General features: G+C 41.8%; 1 protein-coding gene across 1 annotated transcript; it reads left to right on the top strand.

The window, feature by feature from the left end:
* The first annotated feature begins 4,650 nt into the window (after positions 1-4,650).
* Positions 4,651-20,095, top strand: PPP1CC (protein phosphatase 1 catalytic subunit gamma). Its single transcript, XM_088525105.1, has 7 exons — positions 4,651-4,808; positions 13,376-13,507; positions 14,370-14,600; positions 16,652-16,756; positions 17,608-17,831; positions 18,333-18,467; positions 18,906-20,095. The coding sequence occupies exons 1-7, from the start codon at positions 4,754-4,756 to the stop codon at positions 18,993-18,995; spliced, it is 972 nt and encodes a 323-aa protein (XP_088381231.1). The 5' UTR covers positions 4,651-4,753; the 3' UTR covers positions 18,996-20,095.
* The last annotated feature ends 428 nt before the right edge of the window (positions 20,096-20,523 follow it).

A 20,523-nucleotide genomic window follows, 5' to 3' on the forward strand; every position in this document is an offset into this window, starting at 1 on the left:
GGCAGTGCCCTTGAGCTGCCTTGGGGATGTGTCCTGCTTGGAAAGGAGCCGGTGCCGCGGAGCCTTTGCGTAAAAACCCAGGTTTCTGACTAGCCACCACCACGGTGTTGTTGGCCCTTCCATTTAGCACTGCAGCTGACCCAAAACGTTTGAGATTTATCACCGAGGGAACTGCCAGGAACGCAGGGCTTGGAGCTGCTTTGCAGACAGGAGCAGGGGTGGGTTTGTCATGGGTGAAACCAGCCCTGCAGCCATCGCTGGTAATTAGGAGGCTCCTCCCTAATTACCCGCTCCGAGTGGGCATTAACGACCTTTCTCTTCCCTGCTTCATCCCAGAGATGCTGCGAGCAGAGCAAGTGTCCAGGCAAAGCGCAGCGACGTGTGCGAGCCGCACGGACGAGCCGGATGGGAATCCGGGTTCCAAGCTGGCAGGAGCCCCGGATTCCCCGTGCACATCTATTGGCAAAATGTTCCGTAGGAGCAGCCCGGTTCCTGGAGAGCTGCCGCACGGGCGGGATGGAAGACAGGAACAAGTCGATGACCCCACGTGGCAGCTCCCTCGATGGACACTGCAAAGAGGCAGAAATTCCAGGGGTCCAACTGGAGCCCGTGGGACTGCTCTGGATTCGGGAGCCCAAGGGAAACCCAGCTGCGGAGCAGCGAAGTCACCGAGCACTTCCCACGTGTCCCGGGCCTGGGGAGCTCCTGGGACACCAGACGCTTCTGGCCGATGCAGAGGAGCCTCCTGAAGGGTTTTCCTTAGGTCCTATCAAGCCAGAGCCACCCAAAAATGTCCCATTTTCCCTGTGCAGCTGCTTCCCACTCCTGCAATGCCCGCGCGGGAGGAAAGCGGAGCCCCGGTGCTGCGGTGCCCGGGCAAGCGGCCGAGCGCAGCCATCCCCCCGTCCCGGCTGCCTCCCTCCAAAAAGGGAGCAAGGAGATTACGGAGCAGCCGAGGGACCCCAGAGCCCTTGGCTGAAGCAGCCGCTCGCACGTGGTTCTCCTTCCTCGTCCTCGAATGGCTCCGCCGTAATCGGCTGAGCCCCACGGGGCTTTGGAGCTCGTTACGAAACGCAGCCTTTGGCCGAGCGTCCGGATTCCACGAAGGGGCCCCGGCCCTCGCCAAAACGGCGCCGCTTGATCCATCCCGGCTGTTACGGCCGCGGCACCAACCTGCCCTCTCCGAACGGGGCCGGTGCTGCTGTAGCCGTGAGCCGGATCCATGCGGAGACTCCTTGCCAAGGTGGGACGTGCCCCCTTGTTAATCCAAGGAGCTACAGCGGGAAAATCCTACTGTGGCCACAGCTGCACCAGGAAAAAACACAGTGGCTTAGGATATTTGTATAGGAGAAGGCTTTTACCGGCAGTATTTCTGCCAGCTTCAACTTCCAAGACTTCCTAGCAGCATTTTCCCATCTGAAAAGACTTTTCACCAGAAAGCCTTGAAGTACATCAGCTGTGAGCAGAAAAAAATAGGTAGGAGGGGAGGAACTGCAAATAGCATCTTGGCCACGTCTCCGGATTTGTTTGAGAAGAATCTTTTAATATTTTCTATCGAAAATGTGATTCTAGCAACCTGGGCATAGACTTGTCATTGTTGCTGACAGTTTCCTTCGCTGGCTGATTTCAGAGGGAAACCAGCTGCTGGGACTGTGAAATGTTTGGCTCCATGGAAAATTTGAGGCCTAGTTTTGGGGTGAATTTGGGGGTAACGGGGAAATGGACCCCACGTGATGGCAAAGGGCTGCAGAGGCGAAGACCGGGCGCCTTCCTGGTGAGCACGGAGCGTGTCCTGCGTGGCCTCGGGGACATGGAATTGCACGAGGCTTCCCAGTTTCCTCAGGTGTGGGCTGACAGCTTCGGAAAAGCAAAAGCGTGGAAAGCAGGGAGAAGGGAGCTCATAGGGAAACGTCGGGAAGGCATCCGGGCCTGCCCGCCGTCGTGTTGCTCAAGGCAGATCAATGCTCTGCATGTTTGGTAAATAAAACATGACACTAAGAAAATACCCGGCTCCGCGGCACCGGCTCCTTTCCAAGCAGGACACGGCCCCTCACATCCCCAGGGCAGCCCAAGGGCACTGCCCAGCTGCTCTCCTTGGGTCTCACAAACTGCCTCCTTTACCCCCCAAATCCAGCATCTGAAATTTGGGAATCTGCAAAATACTTCAGGTATCAGGAGCAAGCGGCATCCACGGAAAGTTTATCTTGATCGTAACAGCAGGACGCTGGGATGGAAACTGTAGGAGCTGTGAAACGTTTGGATTGTAGCTGAATATCTAGTTAGGAGAGGCTCCATCTGACCCACATTTCTTTATTCTTGCAGTGTTTGCACAGCCCTTGCAGATCTTTGTTTAAAATGTACACAGACACATTGAATTTCACGGCCTTAGCAAATATGTAATCTAAAGCAAGGGGAAGCGTGGGTGACTCGCATTTCTTAGGATCCACCTACATGCTGGAACAACAACAACAAAAAAGGAGCGTTTCATGATTATCTGTACATGTATATTTATACAAAAATATATATAAAGATATCCCCCAGCAGTCCACATTACAAGCAACCCTACAATAAACAAAACAGTAGGTGCATGAGATGGGGAGGGCAAATCAGTAGGGAAAGATATTTTATCCTGAGGCTTCCAAGGAATGTTGCTCAAGCAGTGATTTATTTGTGGAATTTCAGGAGGGAAGGGAGGAAGAGACACAAAGGTCTCGCAGCTGCAAGCAAGATAAATCACACATCATCATGTGTTTAGCAAACCATAATGCAAACTGCAGACAAATGTATGGAAAGGGGAAATATATGAACTCTAAACTTGGGAATTATTGAATGCCTCGAGTCTGCAGGCAGCGTTTGAGTGCAAAGGGATTTCCCTGGTTGTTTCCTCTCCAGAAATAAATCATTGTCTGAGTAACGCCTCAGAAAGAACAACAAGAAAGGACAGTTTGGGGATATTTGTAACACCTTGGCTCTGTCCCTTTTTTAATCAGGAGAAGCTATGGTGAGGGGGAGGCTTGTTATTTCCAGCAGAGAAAGATTAGTTTATTAAAAGAGTAATTTTGTGGTGGCATTTTAATAACTGCAGCTTGCACAGAGTTTGCTGCTGTTAGGTAAGTGTCCTTATTTTTTGTGTTGATGTAGCAAAAAGGAAAACACAGAAAATGTGTGCGAAAATACTGCTCCCCTCTGAAAGGAATAGCAGAGAGGGCTGATTATCCAGGTGATGTGGGGACTGAGGGTATTTCTCACCCTCTGCCACTTCATAGATTCATAGAATCATTATGGTTGGAAAAGACCTTCAAGATTATCAAGCCCAACTGCACTTCCCCTCTACTATGTGTCTTCTCATGCAGGTGCACGGTGCTTTGAACCTTGCCTGATTTGGTTCATTGAATAAGATATATTTTTTGTCCTGAGCAACCTCTTCCGAAGGGCCTGATCCTCCCTTCCAGAAGCGTGATTTTCCCAATAATTTCCATGCTCATAGGATTAAATCTCCTGGGTCACATTCTGGTAGGCGCTGAGCCTCCCCCAGGGCATTGACAGGAGCGAAATGGACCCAGGGCACCAAGAAAGGCGCTTGGATCCGTGCGGGACTGGTCCTAGGGGAGGGCACCAAGGGAAACAGGGCAACAGCTGAAGGCTGAGATAAGATGAAGACATTCCCAGCAAAGAAAACACGGAGGGGGAGGTTTCTCTGGAAACACAGCATCTAATTGCCCTTTTTATATAATTCAGCCAAGTCCAAGGGAGTCAGCAGGAGGAAAACCTGCCCTGCCGAATTAGCAAGGATTGGGAAGGGGAGACTTCGGAGCGAAGGCGCCAGGGACGGGGGGACCGTTCCCTGGGAAGCCACAGCCCCGAAATAGCCACAAATCTGCTGCTGCCGTCACGTTGTGGCAAAGCTGGAGTAACCCCCGTGTCCCCACCGGGCTGCCCTGGCCTGGTGGCAGCGTGACGGGGATCAGCCGCTCGCCGCCATCCGCGGGGCTCGCGGCGCAGAGGCCGCCGCGGGACGCGGCCAGCCCTGCACATGGGAGCAAAGGAAGAAGTTAAATAATAATCAGGCGGGAGGCAGAAGCCGGGGAGGCCGGCGCAGCCCCGTCCCCTCGCAGGAAGCAGCTGCACTCCCTTGCTCACGCCGTAATAACAGCAATGCAAAACAGCACCGATTTCCAACTGTGCATTTGTACTTAGAAGCCGTCAAGGGGAGGGGGAGGAGGAAATCACCAAATTGGTGCCATTTCGCCCCGTTTTGGTGCCGGGGCAACGTGAGGCACCAAGGCGCCTGGCCTGTGCACCCCGCTGGACTTGGGGATGGCAGCCAGCACCGCGGAGCAGCAGCCGCCCCACGGCAGGGCTGACGCCTCCCCAAGAGCCGTTCACCGAGGCCGCCCGCCCGGGGACTACTTCTCCCCCCCCTTGCCTCACGGCGGCGGAGGGATCGCGCGCGCCTCCACGCGCGGCCGATAAAGGGTTTCCGGCGGGCCGCGTCGCGCTCCCGCGTATCCGTGCGCCAGCCGCGCTCGCTGAGGGGAGGGCGGCGGCCATTTTGTCGAGTGCTGGGTCGCGGCTGAGAGCGGCCGCCGAGAGGGGGCGGAGGGGGACGGACAGAGAGGGAGCGGGACAAGAAGAAGGAGCGCGGGGAGGCGAGAAGGCAGAGGGAAAGACGAGGGAGCCCGCGGAGAGGAGCCGGGCCCGGCCGAGCAGCGAGCGGAGGGAGGGGAGGGGTCCGCCCGGCCGCTGAGAGGCGATGGCGGATATAGACAAGCTCAACATCGACAGCATCATCCAACGGCTGCTGGAGGGTGAGGGCCGGGGCGCGGGGGGAGCCGGGGAGGGCGGCGGAGGCCGAGCCGGTGCCCCCCGAGCCCTCGCAGGCTCCGCGGCGGCCGGGGGAGGGGGCGGGGAGCCCCAGGCCCTGCGCGGGGGTCGCGGCGCCAAAATGGAGGGTCCCTGAGGCGCTTTGTCTGCCCGGGCGCCTCTGCCCCGCGGCCGCAGCTTCTCCCCTCGCCCTCGTGTCGTCCGAGCCGCCCTCCATGCCCTCCCGGTGCAGAGCAGAGACCTGCCGGCTGCCCCTTCCTCCTCTTGGGGCTTCCTGTAGTGATGGGTTTGGAGTGTTTGAAACCCCGGTGTTCTAGCACACGGGTCTGCGCTTGGCTGGGTCCTTGTAGGGATCTGGAAATTCAAATTCCACCTCATGTAAAGAGCCTTTCCAAGCAGCTTTTCGGAAACTGGGCAAGGGACTTAACCTACCTTCGTGGAATTATGTATTTAGCATTATCTGCACGTGTTGATACTGCCATGAGGCTTTAGGTCTTAATTCACAGCGCGTGGTGGCTTCTAAAATGCGGGTCGCAGCTTGGGTTTTGTTCGGTTTCAGACAATGCTTCGGGGCTCATTGTCCTGCATCGCTAGCGCTTTGGGGTGAAAAATGAGTTGCACAGAGCCCAAAAGCTAAGGGAAATGTAAGTGTCACAGGAGGCGTCTGCAGTGTCTTCCCTCTGGCCATGAGGGTCAGCATCGGTTTAGAAGTGTCAGCTAATCTTTCCTAGGGCAAAAGGTTGAGGAGCAACCAATAGCAAAATTTCTTCCTGGCATCAAGCAAGATTATTTAGGGAAGGAAGCTAGACTGATCCAACCTTGTTTCAAGTGTGTCAGGGTAGGCATCTCATCTGGATTTGCACTTGAAGAGATTGGTCAGGGGTTTAACTTCTTTCTCTTTGGCACAAAGTCATCTAATATTTTTTCTGAGGCAAATAGTGATAAATACTTTAAAACATTTTCCCATTCTTGTAAAATTTTATTCAGTGTGTGGCCTGGATAATGAAAGGCAAGACAGAGGGTCAGTAGTGCTACTTAAAAATTGGTTGGGGTTACAAATCCAAAAGGTGTATTTTAGGGTTATTCACTAGAGCGAATAAAAGTAAATAGTAGGGCCCCCTCCCAGTTTGTTTTAGGCTTTGTTGTTGCCAGTTTAAACTCTCCTCATAAAAGTTATGGGAATCTTTTTAGGATGCTCTAATACACTTTGTAGGTGTCAGGTTCTGTGTGTCGCTTGCATGATGACATATCAATACACTCAATTTTATAGCAGTTATAATTTCTACTTGATTTTCCCTGATGTTGCTAATGAAAGTGCAAGTTGCTAGTAGCAAAGACTTGAAATAAGTTGAGCCTAAAAAAAGGTCCTAGTAATTTGAATGATTTCTCTTGTTCAGAGTTTCAGTAAGTAGTAAGATATGTTATACGAATATGTTTAATTCTTGCCTGGCTTCTGTCAGCATCCTGCATTGAGAGCTGAGAGCTTATAAAGGTTCACCTAGAAAATCTTTGAGGTGGCTCTGTAACAAAAGATGTTATGACCTAAGATTGCGTCAGCAGTCAGCACTGAAAAAAATTCTTGAATTTCTTGGCATTTTAGTTAGGATTTCATTTTAATTAGGATTTCAATTACAAATGTTAACCCATGCTGTATTTAGACATAGGCTTTGCTTATTACTTATTAAATGTGTATTATAAAGCATAGTACATCCAGAGATGTACTGAGGCGAGTACATGAGGGTGGTTTTTTCCTTTTTTTCCAGAAAGGACAAAATGATACTGCGTTTGATCAAGTGCTGCATTTTTGATAGATTGCTGAATTGTGCGAATTACTGTGCAAGTGCCATTCTCTCTGTAGTTAAGATTTACTTCTTGACTCATCTTTTTCCTGAGATGATTAAGGTATAGCTAGGTAGGTGACATGACTGATCTAAAGGGCAGCTCTGCATGGTATGAAATGGAGGAAAAAAAAGGGGTGTGTAAGGGGATTTTTATTTCTTTATAGACTTAGACTAAACATGAGGGATTTAAGACATATTTCTATACAATAGTGTTTTTCTGTATAGTTTTTTAGTGCAGTTTTGATAGAATTGCATAATGTTCAGTTATATAAAGCTTGATATATCAGTATAAATGCTTCCTCAGTTGATGCCCTTTTCAGTCTGATTAAAATGATAGTCAACCATATGTGTGCTACAAAAACTTTTAAGTAGTTAACTGTTAGAAAAACAGTCATTTTGGGTGATTTTGCTAAGGATATCAGCAGTAATGCAACAATAATACCTTTTTCCTTTTTAAAGGTAACAAAAGCAATATTATGGATATACTTTATAAAGTATTTCAAATCAGTAATAAAATGTACTTAAGCAGGTATTTGTGTTTTATCATATGCCCTGGTATTGTGCTTTTGAATGAGACCCAGAGCCTTACACAGGTAGTAAAAATGGTCTAATTGTCCAGGTGGCGCAAGTGGCTAGATGGTGAATATTAAATTATTCCAGTTTTGATCCTTAATATAAGGCATTAATAGTGTATTTGTCTTCACATCTGCTCTTATAAAAATTGAGGCAGTTATTGTGATCAGCTGACCTTCTTTTTCCTCAAATAGTTGATATATCCCACCTACCAAAGGTTATTTAGCTGAAATTACTAGATTATTCTCTAAAGGGATTTGAAGCATCTGTTTGGCTTTTCATGGTAAGGTAGATATTTGGAGAATGTTTATTTCTCCAAGTCTTTACAGTAAAGAGCCATTTGGTGTTGAAATGTCTTTTTTTTTTTTTTTTTAGTGACATTGTCCTCAATCTTGAAGAGCAGCTTGATAAAAACTTTGAACATAGTGATCACTCTTTTGTTGTAATTGAACTTATATTTTGCCTGCATCACTCCTTCGCTAATGAGGATTATGTCCTACTAGGGCCACTTTCATAAGAACACTTTGTCTATTTTTGTCAAGCTTAGTTACTTTCATAGCAATGATTTTTCACAAGAACAAGACTTTCAAGTGTATAGTAAATAACAGCATGCTGCATTGGGTATTGGGATGTTTCCTAAGTGTCTTTGGTAGCAGACAAAGGCTCATGTAATAGAGCCAGTTCACTTTACTGAGGAATAAGAAGGGACAAACTTGAAGGCAAATTATCCTTCTGAAAGGAGTATTGTAGGCAGTAACCACTTGCAAAATTAATAATTCTGAGCTGGCAACTGTACATGTCTGCTAAATCAAAACTGCTAGACAAAAAAAAATGCTAGCAAAGCTCCCTGTAGGATGAAAAGTCAGTGGCATCTCTGTAGTCATGAAAAGGGGTCCAGGAAATGGCAGAACTCCTGCTTAGCTCCGGGCAGAGTCTGTGAAAAGAAATCCCAAGATCCCGGGGTGAGAGCGTGGTTTCCTTTCTGTTTCATGTCAGATGTTGTTTCTAACTCGAGCCCCCTTAACTGCTTCCTTCCCCAGGTGTTGGCAGCTGTTCACACAGATGATGTAAGTAGGGCCTGGTTTGAAAGTGGAGCTCATAGTAACCTATCTAGAGGCAAGACTGAAATGTACTAACCTAACCCCATAGCGAGGTGAAATAATGCGATTCCAAGAAGGGTAAGCAGGCGCCAAGTTGAAGTATGTCTCTGAAAATCTTTTCTCTAAGGGAGAGTGGTAGGTAATGAATGGAGGCTACTGTGGCTAAAGGCATGTTAAGACCAGAATGGTAGCTTTTCTGAAAATGAAATACGGCTTAGTGCACTAAAATTGGTAGAAAGACTTTAGATCCTTGAACTTTCTTGTTTGTACACCCACTGATTTCTATTCCTGGTAAAGCCTGTTGTATGGCTGTCAAGGAGATATTCTACCTAATTTGCTTTAAATGGAGAAGGAGGATCTTTGTTATTAAAAATAGTTGAGCAAAAGAATATGGTTATTAAACTTTTTGATTTTTAGAGACAATTCTCTGAAACTTGGTCAGACTTCACTTGGTGGTTGGATACTGTTTCTTCTAGGCAAGCAACACTTGCTAACTTTGAATCATTTGGCTTTCAGTAGCTTATAGCTTAAAGTTCATTGTTTCCTATGGTGTTGCAGCAGTTTCTAATAATGGAAGTGGGAACTCTGCAAATGGAAGACAAGGATTAGATTCCTGTCACTGCTTTGGATTCAGATAAGCCAGTCAAGTTCTGTCTTAGTTACCTAATTGGTGAAGTGTGGCCATTTGTCACCTCTGGAGTAGCTGGGTCTGTGTTCTGAACTGAATTTAGTACATAAGTGTCTCCTCCAATGTGGAATTATTTTACAAGATGAAAATTATTTGCAGTCATGCAGAATCTCCTGCTTGGTAAAGCTTCCCTAAACTTTTGTCACACTGGAAAGAGTAGACTAAAACTTCTTCATACAGATGCTTGGGCGCTAAGGAGTTTATTTCCAGCTTCAGTTTTGAATTTGAAATGATCTGATCAAAGTTGGCAGTGCGTGAAGTAAACCTAAACCTTTATTTAAATCAATCACGTTCAAGTTATTTATTCCCTCTGTGTCGACAGTGCAAAACTGAATGTGAACCTGTCTCAAGGAACTGCTAAAAACAAGATCTATAACAGCCTGCAATATTTTTGGAAATGTCTTTAGAATTGCAGGCATCTTAACATAAAATATATGGTAAACTGAGAAAGACTTGTTTAATGAGCTAAAAATGAACTGAATTGCTGATAGACTATTTGAAGCATTATTCTATGCAGCAACTTGAGTCTGGCACTTTATCTGACAGCATTGTAATTACTTCTTTTAATGTAGTATTAAAGGAAAATGAGATATTTGGACTGGTGAAATTGTAATATTTTTGAATAAACACTGGAAGAATGAGTCTTTACTAAGTATCTTTCCCTTTTGCATGACCCTTGACTTAGTTAATGCACTCTTATTTTTATTTAAACATTTCCTTTTATTAAATGGTTATATAGCAGCAAGCTATGAATACTGGAAAATGTCAGCAGTGGTGTGTCACACTATCTTTTGTGCTAGAACCCACGATTCTTGACATACCCTTCACAGATATGTATAGAAACTGTCCTGGACTTAATGGGGTTGAACTCTTCCTGGCAGTTACCCTTTGTGGTAATTCTGTTTACTTGACCCAAAACACAGGGGTGCTGTTTTCTCTCTTGCTTTTACTTCCTTCTCCCCTCTGCTGTGCCCTTCTGGTACTGCATTCATTTTAGAGTAGGCATTTGTTGTTGCTTTCTGTCAGTCTTGGAGCATGCAATATTAATTTTAATAGTTGGAGCTTGTTTATTGGTTTACCTTTTGGACAGACTGTAAGGAATTGTTGAGTTCATAACTCTCAAAAATCAAGTCTGGAGTAGCAGGGTGAAGTGTTTGTGAAGGTGTTACTGTTCTGAAAGCTATGGCTTTGGACCTGTTGTAAAGTATGAAAAATTAAGAGCTCCAAAATGTGAATCTGAAGGTTTATGTGGGACACCAGATGAATTGCTCTCCCTTAGTGCCCTAGGCTTGTTCCACAAATTACATCTGTATAAGCTGTAAGGTTTCCTAGCTCTATCTGTGGCTTAAAGAATGGCTGTGCAGGGATCATGAAGGCCGCAGGGAGTGGTGGTCTCTTTAGTCTTTCCATCCAGTGGAGAGCTTATTTTTCAAAACTTTTCACACTTGTACAGTGGAGAAGGTCACTCAGACTGGACATTATAATTCCAGTCTGAGAAAATGTTTTTTAAAAGTGCATCTCTACTTAGAGGAGGGAATGGGTTACTGTCTGGAAATAGTGCAACTGTATGTTGAGGCAAGTTGTAAATAAAATAATGTTTGAAATGGGCTCTTTTCTCAGCTGATGAAGTTGTAACTTGTTCAGTTGTCCCAGATTATTTTTAGGCGTTGAAAGAACAAATGTGTATGTATGGTACTGTCAAGCTGCCTTGTGAACTTTGACCAAGCTACCCATTAGTATTGCATTGGCTAATGTCAATTTTGCCTTGTTTTGGTCCAGAGGAGAGAACAGAAGCTGTAAACACAACAACAGTCTATTATTTTTGCCTTTTGTAGTGGGGCTAAGTCTTGAAGACTGAATTAGAGAAATCTCTTAAGGATTCATTGAGACTGAATATCCTGCATTTTCTTGCCAGCTCTTTCATTATGGATGAGAGAATCCTTGCACTAAAAATACAGATATCTCAAGCCAACATGCTGTTCTGCAAATTTGATATTTCTGAAGCCAAAAATAATATTTCCAGTTTCTCAGGATGTAGGTCAATGTTAGAAGAAATCAAACGCTTTTTTTCTGTGCTGATTCTGTATTGGGCAGTAGTGTTCAAAATGTCATTGGCAGACAGTATGTTACAGAGATGAATCAAACTTTCCTATTTTTCTATCCTTCTGGCATCTGTGCCAGTAAGTTTATGTAAACTTCTGGCAACTTCTAGCAAGGTTTTCTACAAAAAAATTACTAGAGCTGCAGAAGATTTTTACTGTTGCAGAAGATTTTTACTGTTTCAATGAAAATGCATCAGAAACCTGCAAAACATTTATCTGAAGCAGTCAGTTTTCAGATTTCCATTTAATCTTTTGCAAAAATGAATGCCTTTTCTTTATTCATAAGTGTTAATGACTCGGTACATAGCATGTATTTTGTATTTTTTTTGAGAACTTATGTTAGTTTTTGACTCTTCCAGTTTCAGTTGGCTCATCACTGCTTTTGCTATATTTTTTTCTTTATTGCTTCTGGATATTTGGCATTTTGAACAAATTGCTGATTGCTCAGGAAGTGTTTGGAAAATTACTGTATGGCTGAAAAATTTCATGCATGATAAACAACTGTGGCAAAGATCTAGCTTTCATTTATATGCTTCATTGCTTCAAATATTTTAGTGGAAGACTTGAAGTTTAGTGGTAATTCCAGTGGGCCAATATAATGTCAGTGCTGGGTGATAATAGATAGGGAGTGAGTAATATGGGAACATGTAGTGCTTGAATGATAGCACTGTTAATGCTGGGACTCTTGGCCCACAGCTTTCTTAATGTCACTGTAAATACACATTGTAATTTGGAGGTCAGTTTTGAAACTTACTTGGAGAAAAGTGATGTGATTTTAGGGTATTGTTAGTGATTTCTATGTTGTGAGATCCACAGGGGCACTGCTGAGACTACTGAGTCATCTGTAGCTTCCAGATTTCTTGCTGTGAAATAAGCAGTAGCAAGGTGGTTAGCCTGAAACAGTATAAATGTTTATGGATACAGGAAATAATGTATCAGTTCCCTTACTTGAAAGGGGTTTGGGTTTATGGCTGCCTTTTTTCAACTAAAGATTAGGTTTGGGGGATAAGACTTGAGATTCTTTAGGATCAATGCCATGTATTTCATACACTGTAAGTAGCCAAGTTAGATGGTACTGCTAGTGTAATAATTTTGTTTGAAAAAGCATTATCAGTGTTTCCTGGCATTTGAGGCTGAAGTTCTTGGATCATTCGGCCTTTATGTCTGAACCAATGTGTTATAGGGTAGAAATTACCCCTGTCACTTTACAATATTACTCAAACTTTCTACAAGTTTTTTGCTTCAACTGTACCAGTACTCCATCTCATCACAGGTTTTGACACCAGATAATATTTTGTAAGTTTTGCCAGTAAAGTCACTTTTTTTGGTTAGCTGTTTGTTCATCGGCGTTTTTCTAACCCTGATGAACAATATAGTCATCTGTCTCCTATTGCTGCATGCTATTTAGCCTTAGTTAGGGAATGACTGCCATACGAATGTCCTTGTCCTTGCAAGAGGAAATGGGGGCGAGGTGATAAAGGGAGGGAGAACTAGATAGTATGTTTATGCCACTTTGGACTTACTTTAAGTATTCACAGTTTGTAGGAGACTTTTGCAGTTGCTGACTCCATTATAATAAAAAGCTTAAAAAAAGATTTTTAAAACATAGCAGTGCTGTAAGATTCTCTAGAAAGAGGTAGAAAGACAAAGGTCTTCTGCTCTTTAATTTTTGTCTGTAGGCTGCTTATTTTGTGGAGCTTTGTGATCTTCTGATCAGAAGATATGTTTCCTTGTGCATCATTCTGGATTTTTGATTATAGGCTTTTCTTCCATGCTTGATAGCTGCTGTGTAGAATGAGGCAGTACAGCATTTATTGGTATAATGATCTTTTATTTAGAAACAGCCTTGGTGGGCAGGGTTGTGTGAAAACCATGCAAATTAAACAGGGTGCTTCATTTTCACAGGCTCAGAAAGCTTTACTGAGAAGCGCATAACTGTTTTGAAGAGTATAGTTGTACTAAGATGTGTTTTACAGCTAAACCAAACTAGAACTAAAGTGGTTCCATTTAACTTGTGAAATTTAATGGGGGAAATGCTAAGTCAAGAGTTCTTTAGATGAACCTTAACATATGACTGAAATGGAACATGATACCCTTTTCCCGTTAATATGCCTGTTCAGTTTCAGGGTGACAAACTGATGTTATCCTGTTATCTTCTCATTCTATATTAAATGACATTTAGTCAGGTTCTTAAAATAATACTAGGGATACTGATTTGGATAACTGACTGCTGCATTTTTCTGACAGTGAGAGGATCAAAGCCAGGTAAAAATGTCCAACTTCAAGAGAATGAAATTAGAGGACTGTGCTTGAAATCCAGAGAAATCTTTCTCAGTCAGCCTATTCTACTAGAACTTGAAGCTCCACTTAAAATATGTGGTGAGTATATGTGATTTTAATTTGATGCTTGGCTTTGGGTTTTTTTTGTTGGTGTAGACATACTAAGAGGAAAACAAATGCAAGATGCTACCTTTTGACAGGTGAACTAATAAATGATTGTAGCAAAGAGAAAATAAACCCATGCTGGATCCTTTAGGGGGGAAAGGGAGGCAATAACCAATATAGGAATTTGAGTGGGAATAAAAAAAAAAAAAAAAAAAAACCAAAAGGTAGCTGGTCCTGTTCTGCTGGGTTGGTTGGAGAAGGGATTCAGGCAGAGTTTTGGAAAGTAATTTTTATACGGATGAAATAACTTTCAGCCAAGTCATGACTGAACAAAGAGAAGCAAAGGAGAAGCAAAATAGTTTACTGTAGGTGCCATTCAAAGAGCTAGTTGAACAGTGGTTTAACAATTTTAAATTTACAAGTGCTGAAAATTTCAGATTCTACACTTTTCTAGGACTTCCCTTCTGGTTTGATTTCACTAAGCTTATGCACAGTGATGTATATATCTTTTAGCATAACATGTATATGTTTGCAAAATGAACATGTTAGTTATGCTAAAAGAATGAGGAATATCAAAATAAAACACCTAATAAATGTGTGTTTAATAGCTTCCAGCAAACAAAAGCTGCATGCTTGCTCTTACTACAGTTAATTGTTGCCTTACATAGGTGTGATAAAGGTCTGCATGTGATAATTTTCCATGCATTAAGATAAATTTCATAATTTTAAATTGTAAGCAATATCTGACTGAATGCTTTTCTTGTTTCTGAAGTTTCATTTGTTAGTGTTTTCTCTAGAATAATGAAAGAATGTAGCAAAGTGTCACTTACATGCCGTTTATGAATATTCTTTATAGGTGATATCCATGGACAATACTATGACTTGCTTCGACTCTTTGAGTATGGAGGTTTTCCACCAGAAAGCAACTACCTATTTCTTGGTGATTATGTTGACAGAGGAAAACAGTCTTTAGAAACAATTTGTCTCTTATTGGCCTACAAAATCAAATATCCAGAGAATTTTTTCCTCCTTAGAGGGAACCATGAATGTGCCAGCATCAATAGAATTTATGGATTTTATGATGAATGTAAGTAATATGTATGTAATATGTATCTTTATGACTTCAGAAAGTAGGGTAGCAGCTGTTTGTTCCCAAGCCTTCCGGTATTAGATCACTTTATCTTAACTTAGTTACCTTTGACTGTTCAGGTGATGCCTGGGCTTATTTTAGCAAGGGAAATCTGTCCTTTGAGTGATCCTGTTGTATTCTGATACTTACCATACTAAGCAGTGTGCAAATGGGTGATTTTATTTAGACACTATGTTAATTAACCATTTTTACTGCTGCATATTGTTAAAGTTCTTATGGTTAGATAATCTAATTAGATGAGAGACAGTTTTACTACTTCTACTACTTTGCAGTTCATTGTTTTTCACCGATGAGCAGAAATGATGATTATGTATACTTGCATTATGACTTAATGAAGATAATAGACTACTCTATCATGGTTATCTTACAAACAGTGCAGTCTAATTAACTGTAATTTTGTAGTGTAAAAATATAAAAACTGCTCTTCTGTGGAGGATCTGAAACTGAATGCAGTCCTGCTTTATCATGCCTTTTTGTATAGGCCAAAAAAACCTCCCTCTTTTATGAGCTGGGCAAAGTATATGTGAACCTTCAGTACTGATATATTTCATAATTTTCAAAGATCTTTCCACTGCCTCCATGTTTGAAAGATTGTGGATGCTTGTTTTAGAAGTTAGGTTTTTAGAGATTGCAAAATGACCTTTTTTTTTTTTTTCAAGAAACACTAAAGGTTAAGATTTCAGGTTATGAAGTTTTACTCCAGGCTTAAACTGATTTAACTTCAGTGACGCCCTTTTATATTCCTTCAGAGACAGTTTGGAGAGTTTCATGTTCCTCAAATGAATGCTCTGACTGTACCATGAGCTTCCCTTTGAGCTCTTCAGAATTCAGTGTAGAGGGTACATAGGCTTTTTACCATCTCCTGGAGATGAGTGAATATCATCCTTTGTTAATGAGTCTCAGTCTCCAAATTAGTTTGTCACTTTTCAGCATCAGCAATATTCTGCAAGGAAACACACTTCAGGCCAAAGGGAAAGTAGACTAAGTTGTATTAACTTAGTTCAGCATGATGACTCCCTGTTTGTTATTGCTGGTAGCTCTCTGTCTCGTGAGGGTCAAGCAACTGTATAGAATGCTATAAGGGTTTGGTTATTATACATGCTTTTGCAGAGGAGAGTTGATAAAATGACTTCCACTGTTCTTCCACTGAGAACTGTGGGCTGTTTTCTGACAACTTTTTGATTTATGTTATCCATTCAATTTAATGCAGCAAGTCTTTATTCTCATACCTTAATCTGTGCATTGTAAAGTAGAAGTTTATGTTCATATGTTTCAAAGGATGTGGCTTAAGTCCAGATCCTGTGGAGGAGATTAAACTGTTAGGTTAATTGTGCACAGAGCATTCCTGGCACTTCTGTTGTGGGACCTACATAGCTTGTAGCTCACAAGATGTACTCTCTGTGTCTGGCTGTCCTTGTTGAACAGCAAAACAAAGATATGTGGCATTTCAGCACTGACTCCTTGGAGATTAATCAGACTCAGGCACTTCTCAAATATGTTCAGTGTTCGTATCTGTTGGGAGAGTCCCTTGGAAAGTAGTGCTGTAGCAATTTCATTGTTCAGTCTATTTCTTAGCCCTAGAGAGACTTTATGTGGTTAAATACTAGCAGAATTTTAAAGGAGAAAAAAGATTCAAAGAGATGCTATTTTCTACTGAAGAAAACAGATAACAGCAAATAGGATTTTTTTTTAATTGATTAGATTTTTTTTTTAAGGGATAATCTTCCAAAGCAAGGTTGGGGCTGGAGAGTCTGTCCTCTGAAAGTGGAATGCAAGTTTTAGTTTTGTACCCCTGAGAACCAAATTAGAGCTGTGAGAACCTCAATGTTCTTACAAGTAATGCAGATAAATAAGGTAAATGATACATAGGCTTTATATTTAGGCTTCATAGGCTTTTGCAAATATTGGTAAAATTAAGATGGCCATATTAGGTTGCTTGTAATAGGATTGGAAATATTTATTGACTTTTTCCCCAAATGATTTTCTAGGTAAGAGAAGATACAATATTAAGCTATGGAAGACCTTCACAGACTGTTTTAATTGTTTACCAATTGCAGCTATTGTGGATGAGAAAATATTTTGCTGTCATGGAGGTGGGTAATGCTTCCCTAGTTGACGCTTGAGAGACTGCAGCGCTGTGATATAAATCTTGGCTAATTCGTGTTTGCATTGTGGGCGCTTTCACTGTTGGAAAGCGTTGATTTTTGATTTATTCTTCATTTTTTGAAACTCTGACATGTTGTTTTCCTCTGCCTTGGCTCATTTATGAGGTAGGGTTGAGCTAGATTACAAAGTTTTGCAAATCATTAATTGAGCTGGTAGTTTTGTAACTTTTTTGAAGTCACCTTTCAAGAACAGAATCTTCATAGTTTTGAATCTCTTTAGATTATGTAAATTCTGAAAACATGATGTATTTTGGACCTAGCTTGTAGAAACTGGCTCTGCTGTGCCATGTCTTAATTGCTTTATACAGCTTTGAAAGTAGCCAAATACGTATTGCTGTTGAAATGCTTATCACTTGCAAGTAATTACAGATGCCCAGGGAGATCAGTGAAAAACATTGGCCTATTTGATACTGTATTTCATCTTACTAGGCCTGATTAGAAAGTAGACATACACTTTGATTTCTACTATTAATGCCTCTGTTACTTAACAGCACTTTTAACAGATGTTTCAAATTATTACAGTAAAATTATTGTAATCCTGTAAAATGTGAAAACGGCTTTGCTTATCTTGCTCTCAGTAAGTCTTCTAAAAAGTGACTCATCTTTGGTTATAAAAGCTTTAAACCAAATGCTAGATTAAAAAAGTCAGTTAACATTGCTCTTGAACTATATAAAATTGCAATAATGAATCACTTTGGCTATTAAGTTATTTTTGTCTCAGTGTGTCAATGTTTCAGAACATAGTTGGAATAAAATGTGAATGTCTTGACTTGAAACAGGCTTGTCACCAGACCTTCAGTCAATGGAACAGATCAGACGAATTATGCGGCCTACAGATGTACCAGACCAAGGTCTTCTCTGTGATCTCTTATGGTCTGATCCTGACAAAGATGTCTTGGGATGGGGTGAAAATGACAGAGGAGTGTCCTTCACATTTGGTGCAGAAGTGGTTGCAAAATTTCTCCATAAACATGATTTGGATCTCATATGTAGAGCTCATCAGGTATTTAAATTTTGTGTGTTAACCAGACAACAGGTTGGAAGGGACCGGAGATGATTATCTGGTTTCCCCCTACCCATATACTCCATGTGGGGTAAAGTTAAGCATAACACCAAGTTGCTCAAGACCTTGACCAGTCAAGGATCTGCAAGGATTCATATTCTGCAACCTTTCTGGGCAACTCATTGCAGTGTTTAGTAATCCTGGTTATGATTTTATTCTAATATATAAGAGCTGTGGTTGCAGCTCTTGAAAGAGCTTATCTTGAACTAGCAGAATCCTTTTGTTCTCCCTGCTAATGGACTGTGTGCTAACCTGTGGTTTTTCTTCCTGAAAAATTTGGAAACTCTTCTTAGGCCTAGACAGCCCCTTAGCTGCTGGTAATGCTGTAACTAATCTTTCCTGAGCTGTATGTTCCGACTTGGATGTGTATGTATCACTTCTTGCTTTCCACATTGTGGCAAGGAGTTGTTCAGTCTAATACTTTGCTTCTTCTCTTTAAAGGTTGTTGAAGATGGATATGAGTTTTTTGCAAAAAGGCAATTGGTAACTCTATTTTCTGCCCCAAATTACTGCGGAGAATTTGATAATGCAGGTGCTATGATGAGTGTGGATGAAACTCTAATGTGCTCCTTTCAGGTACTAATTGCTTAAGATTTTTACATTCTAGTTGTTGTAGTCACAGTAACATTTTATATCTGTAAGATCTGTTTGAAACAAGTATAAGTTTAAAACAGCAGATATAAAGACTGACTATCCTCACAAAAGCAAGATTGTGGATAATGCTAAGATTTCTCTCCAGGTATATTTAAATATGTAGTTAGTCTCAGCTGATGTGAGTAGATGAACTGTTTTACCTGGAATTAAGTCATGCAAGTAAAGCACTTGATGTTCTCCTGCTTCCATTGGCACAAGCTCTCAGATGAGCTGCTCTGAACCCTGTCAGAGCTCAGTGAGTAAGAAAGGTGTTTATTTCTTGGCCAGTTTGGCTTGTCCTGTACCTTGGCTTTTACTGGAAAATGAATTGTATGACTTTGGTGTAAGAGCTTTTTCTGAATGACAGAACTTTCTTTTCAGATTTTGAAACCTGCAGAGAAAAAGAAGCCCAACGCTAGCAGACCGGTAACGCCTCCCAGGGGTATGATCACAAAACAAGCAAAGAAATAGTGAATTTGGCACTGCCTTGTTGGGACTTGTAATATAGTATATAACCTCCATTTTTAAAACTGTAATGTGTACTGTTCGGCTTGCTCAAACTAGATAACGTGTTTGTGGTTTTCCTTTCGATTTGGTGAATGGCATTTGCTGGTTGTAGCAGCAAATGAAAGACTTCTCCCTCCCAGGAAAAGAATTTTAAAAGCTTTCCTTTCGTTGGTGTTACAGCTGTACACTCCACAGCATCTTATTCTGCCATTGTGGGTAATTGTACAACTGACTTTTTGAATCTGTACAATGAGTAGTGTAAATGCTTGTTTTCTTCTTTAGGATCTAAAGAGGGCACTAGTGTGCTGTGAGAGTAGAAATTTGTTACTGTCAGAAATTGCATACTGTTTATACAAACCACTGTGAACTTTTTTTACGTTAAAACTTGTTTTAAAGGGATTGCTTTTCTTTTAATGTCTTGTCATGTACACGTTAGTTTTATTGCTGTCAACATTAGGAATAACAACCTTGCCAGCATCACTGGTATGATGTATATTTAATTAAAATACACATCCCTCCGTATACTTTGAATGACAATTAAAGCCATTATTTTAAGTGTTTGTGTCTCTTTCCTGAAGCCAAAGTTTGCTTAGAAAACTCTTATATACATGACCCATCACGATATGTTGGCAGGGCTTTTTGTTTATGCCTTCCTCTTGGCCATATCAGGAAGTCTTTGCTTGAAATAGCAAGTAGAAATGCTGTGCTGTTTGTTCTGTTAATGGTAAAAGTAAATACTTTTTTGTACAATTTCCACGTTGAGCAGACCTTTCTACAATTGCATCAGTCCTGTGACAGCCAGTTTCAGAAAGCTGGAAGTTACGGAAAGGGTTCTAGATCTGCCTGAGTGACTCTATGTGCATTTTGGCCTAAAGACTTTGTTTTACAAAGAAGCATAGGAACCGGTGTGATAAGCCAACCAGAGGAGTTGATCTTGATCACCAGCTTATGCAAATCTCTCACAGTATCTTGTTTTTTTTAAAAACTGTTAATCTTTTTTGAACAGATAACAGTGTACAATACCATGTAGTGAAAATCACTTATTAAATTAAGAAATTGTTAAATCTTCTCAGTGTCACTTTATCACAACACATACACTACTGCCCTCAGAACATGCAACTTAGATAAATAAATTGTTCTAGAAACCCACAGATATTTGATTTGGTCTATTCTTAGGAGCACTGGATATATGCTTTTAAATTGCCCAGACTTTACAGCTGTTGTCCATCACTTCAGCAAAACTTCTGCCTAAAATAGGTTAGAGCACAAAGAAAGGCAAAGGGTAGAATATGGACTGTGGAAATGCTGGCTGTCTTGCCCTAGACAGGGATGCCAGTTTGGTGACAGGAATGCTGGTTTGGTGCATCTTTCACCTGTTGGTCTCTTAATATGTCTTGGAAAATATGACAAGGATTTTACAAGTTGAATGAAGTTGCTTGTTCAGTACTGCCACCCTGTTTTAAAAATGCTGCACTAATGAACTTGTGGGGGT

This window comes from Tinamus guttatus, unplaced genomic scaffold (assembly GCF_059628265.1).
Source record: "Tinamus guttatus ecotype Peru unplaced genomic scaffold, ASM5962826v1 Tinamus_guttatus_pri_ptg000223l, whole genome shotgun sequence".
In the NCBI taxonomy this organism is placed as follows: domain Eukaryota; kingdom Metazoa; phylum Chordata; class Aves; order Tinamiformes; family Tinamidae; genus Tinamus; species Tinamus guttatus.

Excerpts from the sequence above, each read along its gene's own strand:
- PPP1CC (XM_088525105.1), top strand. The coding sequence starts at position 4,754 with ATGGCGGATATAGACAAGCTCAACATCGACAGCATCATCCAACGGCTG. Across the intron at positions 4,809-13,375 it reads CATCCAACGGCTGCTGGAGG|TGAGAGGATCAAAGCCAGGT; the intron begins GTGAGGGCCGGG and ends TTTTTCTGACAG. Across the intron at positions 16,757-17,607 it reads AATATTTTGCTGTCATGGAG|GCTTGTCACCAGACCTTCAG; the intron begins GTGGGTAATGCT and ends GACTTGAAACAG.